This window comes from Orcinus orca, chromosome 10, assembly GCF_937001465.1.
Source record: "Orcinus orca chromosome 10, mOrcOrc1.1, whole genome shotgun sequence".
NCBI classification, from domain to species: domain Eukaryota; kingdom Metazoa; phylum Chordata; class Mammalia; order Artiodactyla; family Delphinidae; genus Orcinus; species Orcinus orca.
In genome coordinates, this window is record NC_064568.1 from 695,319 (window position 1) to 701,318 (window position 6,000).

The 6,000-nt window shown below is 67.8% G+C and overlaps 1 protein-coding gene across 3 annotated transcripts in view; it reads left to right on the forward strand.

Moving 5' to 3' along the window:
- PLXNA1 (plexin A1) overlaps positions 1–4,961 on the forward strand; it is a 43,706-nt gene extending 38,745 nt beyond the window's left edge. For all 3 annotated transcript variants that reach the window (XM_033416080.2, XM_033416083.2, XM_033416082.2), the window contains 5 exons: positions 208–398; positions 476–645; positions 1,856–2,068; positions 2,146–2,296; positions 3,281–4,961. In XM_033416080.2, the coding sequence (XP_033271971.1) occupies positions 208–398; positions 476–645; positions 1,856–2,068; positions 2,146–2,296; positions 3,281–3,376 (821 nt within the window). In that variant the 3' untranslated portion in view covers positions 3,377–4,961. The remainder of the gene's footprint in view (positions 1–207; positions 399–475; positions 646–1,855; positions 2,069–2,145; positions 2,297–3,280) is intronic.
- Positions 4,962–6,000: the final 1,039 nt, after the last annotated feature.

A 6,000-nucleotide genomic window follows, 5' to 3' on the forward strand; every position in this document is an offset into this window, starting at 1 on the left:
CTGGGACGGCTTGGTTACAGCCTGTCCCGGGGACCCTCGGCCTTTCCCCGGGCAGCACCGTCCCCAGAAACCCAGGGAGGTGGGGGCGGATGACCCCAGCTGTCGGGGGGGAGCTGAGGCTCACACAGGGGAGCCGCCTGCCCAGCAACCTGGTGCCAGGCGGGCGGGGCGGGTGGGACGCAGCAGCTGACGGCACGGTGCCCGCAGAGAGCATGCTGCGCACTGCCAGCAGCCCCGACAGCCTGCGCTCGCGCACGCCCATGATCACGCCCGACCTGGAGAGCGGCACCAAGCTGTGGCACCTGGTCAAGAACCATGACCACCTGGACCAGCGAGAGGGCGACCGTGGCAGCAAGATGGTCTCCGAGATCTACCTGACGCGGCTGCTGGCCACCAAGGTGGGCGGAGGGAGGGGGCCCGGGCGGGCCACACGGGGCCGGGGCAGCCGCTGGAGCTGTGCCCCGCCCCCCCATAGGGCACGCTGCAGAAGTTCGTGGACGACCTCTTCGAGACCATCTTCAGCACGGCGCACCGGGGCTCGGCCCTGCCGCTGGCCATCAAGTACATGTTCGACTTCCTGGACGAGCAGGCTGACCAGCACCAGATCCACGACGCGGACGTGCGCCACACCTGGAAGAGCAACTGGTACCGGCCTGGGGTGGGGGCGGGGCGGGGGCGGGGCCGAGGTCCCCGCTGGAGCAGGAAGCCTGGGGCCTGGGGGCAGCCCGGCTCGGCTGGGGGCTGCAGTGCCAGGAGGCTGGCCCCGTCCACTGCCCCGGGCTACGGCTGGTCCTTCTCCGTCTGGGTCTCTCTGACTCAGCCATCGGGGGCATCCGCTGACCCAGCTGTGGGACCGGATGTGGGTGGTGGTGGGGGGTGTGTGCACACGTGTATCTGCGTGTCTTTGGGCGTGCGCGGCTGCGTGCAGGTGTGTAGGCTTCTGCGTGAGAAACGGGCTCAGTGGGACAGGCCCGTCCCATGCTGGCTACAGCGACGAGGGTGACAGTGACAGCACACGCTCCTGGGGCTCTCAGTCCCATCGCCCCCTCGCTGCCGGCCTGGCTTTTGCCTCCAGAGCTGCCCGGGTCCCTGGCAGGGCCTGCCTGGTCCTCACAAGCTTTGTGCCTCTGGCCTCTTCCTCCCCGTTACCTGACTCCTCCCTGTACACCGCTGCCCCCCCAAGCCTGGGATGCAGCCCAGGTCCTCTCCAGGCGAACCCACCCTGGGCCTGCAGCTCCACCTGCACTGCCCGCGGCCCCAAGGGGAGGCAGTGTAGGCCAGCACTGTCCAGGGGACCTTTCTGGGATGATAGAAAGTTCTAGGTTTGTGCCACGCACGTGGCCACGTGTGACCAGGGGTATCTGACGTAACCGGTGCAGCTGAACCCCCGAATCTTTAACTTTATTTAAGTTAAACAGCGACACGTGGTTAGAGGCTGTTGCTGGCCCAGTTGAGGGTTGTCGTAGAGGTGGCCTTCCGGGTCGGGGTCAGCTGTAGTGGGGCTGCGTCTGCTGGCCCCCTTCCTGGTCTTGTCACCAAGACTCAAAGGGAGCCGGCCCAGCCGTGAGCAGGCTCTCAGGCCTGGAGGACTGCAGCCGGGCACAGTGGGTGCCCAAGGGCGAGAGAGCCTGTGGGTGTGCACACCCGCCCCTGGGACCGTGGGGAGGGGCTGGCCAGCAGGAGCAGCCCTTGCTCACGGCCCAGCTCTCTGGGCCTGTCTCCCTGGCTGCATGGAAATCCATGGTCACCGTGAAGGCCAGAGCCGGGAGGACGGTGAGGCCACAGGTCAGCCCCCGCTCCCCGCCGGCCCGAGGGCCGCCGAGGCCCGTCCGACCGTGCGCCCGCCTGCCCGCAGCCTGCCCTTGCGCTTCTGGGTGAACGTGATCAAGAACCCGCAGTTCGTCTTCGACATCCACAAGAGCAGTATCACGGACGCCTGCCTGTCGGTGGTGGCCCAGACCTTCATGGACTCCTGCTCGACGTCCGAGCACAAGCTGGGCAAGGACTCGCCCTCCAACAAGCTGCTCTACGCCAAGGACATCCCCAACTACAAGAGCTGGGTGGAGAGGTGGGGGCGCGGGCCCGGGGCTGGGCGGGGGAGGGGCCGGGACCCAGCTCACGCGCCCGCCCGCCCGCCCGCCGCAGGTACTACGCGGACATCGCCAAGATGCCCGCCATCAGCGACCAGGACATGAGCGCATACCTGGCTGAACAGTCGCGGCTGCACCTGAGCCAGTTCAACAGCATGAGTGCCCTGCACGAGATCTACTCCTACATCAGCAAGTACAAGGACGAGGTAAGCTCGCCAGCCTCACCGAGCGTGCTCCCGCCCCGGCCCGGGCTGCCTGATGGGTCTGGGCGCGTCTCCAGGGCAGGGCACGGGCCATCCTCGACCCTCGGCTCCCGATCTGCTTCTGGAGCCGGGCGCGTGCGGAGCTGGGCCTCCCTGAGACGTCAGGACAGACGACTGACTCGTGGGCTGCACCGGATGGACAGAGCGCAGGGCCGGAGGGGCAGGGCGGGCCTGGCCAGAGCCCAGGCCCTGAGGCCAGAGCAGGCCGGATGCAGAACGGCAGAGGCCGTGCGAGGCTGAATCAGAATGTCCTGGGAGGAGGGGGAGGCGGGGCCGTCGCCGGGTGTGCAGGCTGTAGGGTCTTGGGCTGCTCCCGAGGGAGATGGCCTTTGGGGTTCAGAGACGGAGCCTGACTGCTAGGTGCGGGGAGCGGGGGAGCAGGGGCTGTGGCCGGGCTGCCCGGCTGCAGGGACCACGTCAGGAGCTGGAGGGCTCAGGCGCCAGCTCCAACTTTTGTGTGGGTTTGAGAGGATGGGGCGGTGAGCGCAGGAGACCTGGCGGCAGGTCAGAGGATGGGGGTGGCGGGCTGCGGTTCTTCCCGAGGGGCTGTGTTATGAGGGGTGCAGAGACGCGGGGCGATGGGGCTGTGGAGGGAGACGGCAGCACGGCCACGTGCTGGGGGCTGACTGGCCGCCGCGGGAGACGGGTGTGAGCACAGAGCCCAGCAGGACCCGCGGGTGCAGGGGGCAGGCCCTGGGGCTCGGAGGCCTGGAGGGCTGGCAGGGACCTGAGCCCTGTTCGGGTGGTTTTGGGGGATGAAGGGCGGCTGGAGACCACGGGGTCTGGGGGTCCCGGCTCCAGGCCCAGGTCCCTCAGCTGAGAGTGGGCGGGACAAAGTGGCCTCAGCCTGGAGCCCACTCTGGACACAGCCGCTGTGTGCTACCCCGAGCCCCGGACAGGCCTGATGCCCCCGTCCCACCTCCACAGATCCTGACGGCCCTGGAGAAGGACGAGCAGGCACGGCGGCAGCGGCTCCGGAGCAAGTTGGAGCAGGTGGTGGACACCATGGCCCTGAGCAGCTGAGCCATCGGCCATGACTGCCTGGCCAGCAGGAGAGTGAGAGGGCCCTCGGGGGCGGCCCTGTGCAGCAGCCGGAGCTGGGAGGTCCACGGAGGCAGCCTCGCCCCAACCATACCAGGTGCCCTGCGCTGGGGGCCGGGTGTGCAGTCCTGGCCCCCCTCGCCGCCCCTGTCCCCTTCCCGCCTGCGGGGGTCCCTGTTCTGAATTGGTGTTGGTGAGACGGTGCCCTGCAGCACCTTCCACGCCCAGAGCTGCTCGCCGTGGGGCTGGGGAGCCCAGGTGTGGCCGGGGGCCTTCTCAGGACAGTGGGTGACTGCTGCTGAGGCCCCGGGGGTGAGGCAGGAGTTCTCCTATAGGGAGAGGTTGGGCTGCCGAGGCCAGGAGGGCCAGGCCCAGGGGCTGGGAGGGGGTCAGCTGTGCCCGGCTCCCTAGGCAGAGTCTGAGGGCTGGGGCGTGGCTGGCGGCCGGGCGGGGAGGCTGAATGCCCAGGGCCCAGCCACAGCGAGCTGAAGTCGGTCCAGGCGTCACCACCCACCTGCCAAGTTCCGGCAACACCACACGCACCAGTGCACCGCCGCCACCATCCTCCGATTCACCGCGTGCTCTCCGCGGCCGAGGCCAGAGCGCCACGTCGACCTCGCCCAGAGAGAGGCCCCCGGCTCCCTCCCATGGAGGGGCTGCAGGATGGCTCCACGCGGGGCCCAAGTGACTTCCAGAAGGACTCGGATCCCGTTCCGTCCTCAGGGCTGTTCCTCTGGGAGCCGCTGGGGCCTGGGGCTCCGGGTCTTGCGTGCACGTTCCCTTATTTATTCCCCCCACCGCGCCCGCCCCCATCCCGTCCTGAGCTCTTGGCTGTGGAGGTCCCGGGAGCAGCCCCGAGCACCCTCCTCCCCCCTCCCCGGCCCCCACCCGCCTCCCAGCGGCGTCAGTCTGGCCCCTCAGCAGCGTGCTGGTCCCTCGGAGTGGAGGGATATCTGGGGGCTGTTGCTCGTCTTTTAGGGGAGCAAGGGGGTCCTGCTGTGCTCTGCTTGGGCAGCGGGGCCACGGGGGCCTCGGACCACACCCCCTGGCCTGGCCGGGAGCAGGACGCAGTGACCGGGGGGCCTGCAGAGCCGGTCTGCCCGTCCTGCTCTCAGCGAGCAAAACAGCGCGTTTTTAATTAAAAAATCTGTACATATATATCCATATATATATATATATATATATATATGTGGTTCTAGCCTGTCTCCAGCCCCAGTGGGGTCCTGTATAGTTACCTGGAGGAGGAGAAATTTTACACTTTAGAATAAGAGAATTAAGGTAGCGGGAAAGCAATACCAAATGGTCGTGGAGAAAGTGGCCAGAGCTTCCCTGCTGCAGCACCCCTGAGGCCTCTGCCCTCGACCTGCGGGTCGTCCTGTTTTCGTTTTGACGTGAGGAGGAGAGGACTTCTCGGGCCGAGAGCTTCCCGGACGCGGGCCTTGGATTCCTGCATGACTGTGCTAGCGTTTAGTCTGACTTGATCTTTTTAAAACTGCAAGTGTTGAATACTAGAGGTGGTTAGGCCCTTTTTTCATGTTTTTTAATTAATCAGTCACTTGTGAAGGCAGTGGCCTGTCCCCTTTTCAATTCATTTTTTCGACGGTACTACAGATTCCCGCGGACTTTAAGGGACAGCTAGCTGTGGCCGGCCCCACGCCCCCGGCCGCGCGTCTCGGGTACCCCCCCAAGCAGCGTGAGCCAGACCGCACACCTCCGTCAGCTGAGGAGCTGCTCCCTCGCGGGAGGAGGGGTGAAATCCGCCCCCTCCTGACTCAGGAAGCTCCTGGAACCGGGGTGCAGGGGTCCCTGGGCCCCGTGGGCACTGAGCAGGGCTCGGGCCCCCCGCGTGGCGGGTGTCCAGCGGGAGCTCAGGCCGGGCGGGCGCTGGCCGGGGCCGGGTTCCGTCCGGGTGCGGGTCTCGCTCCCCCCGAGTCTTCCCTGAAGCTGCTTCTGATCGAAGCCCCCGTTCTTCCAGCCCCGCTCGGGTCAGGGGGCTCCTGGGCCGCTGCGCCGCCGTCTTCAGAACCCAGTCCCAGCCCCCCTTCCTCGGGCCTCCCCGGCCCCGTGCTTGCCCCACGGGCGGCGGGCTGGGCGGTGGTGACGCAGGAGGGGAGCCGGCCCTGCGGGTGCGAGGCCTCATGGAGTGCGTGCGCAAGCACTTTAGCGCCGTCTGTTTACACACGAGCCGATCGCTGACCTACGCCTGCAACCCACCCCGCAGCACGGCCGCACCTTCCTCTCCCGGGGCTGGACTCGGGCCAAGTCCTCCTCCTGGCTCGTCTCCAGGGTCCTGCTGGCTCCACCGCGCCTTCGGCACTGGGCCCAGGCGCCTGCCGTCACATCCCCGTCCTCCTGCCGGGCACTCGGACCCCGAGCTCCGGCTCTGGCCTGAGGGTGGCTGGAGTGTGGCATGGGAGCGCTGCTCCGTGCAGGTGGGTGGCCCCCAAGGCCCCTCTGCAGCCCCAGGGCCGGGACTCTGGACTGTGGTGTGGGGCGGTGTGCCAGGATGCCTGCCCGCCCCGACACTGCTGCTACTGCCCGCCGCCCCGGGCCCCCTCCCGCCCTCGCTCACACGCGTCTCAGGAGCGCCAGGGACAGCTCGGCCT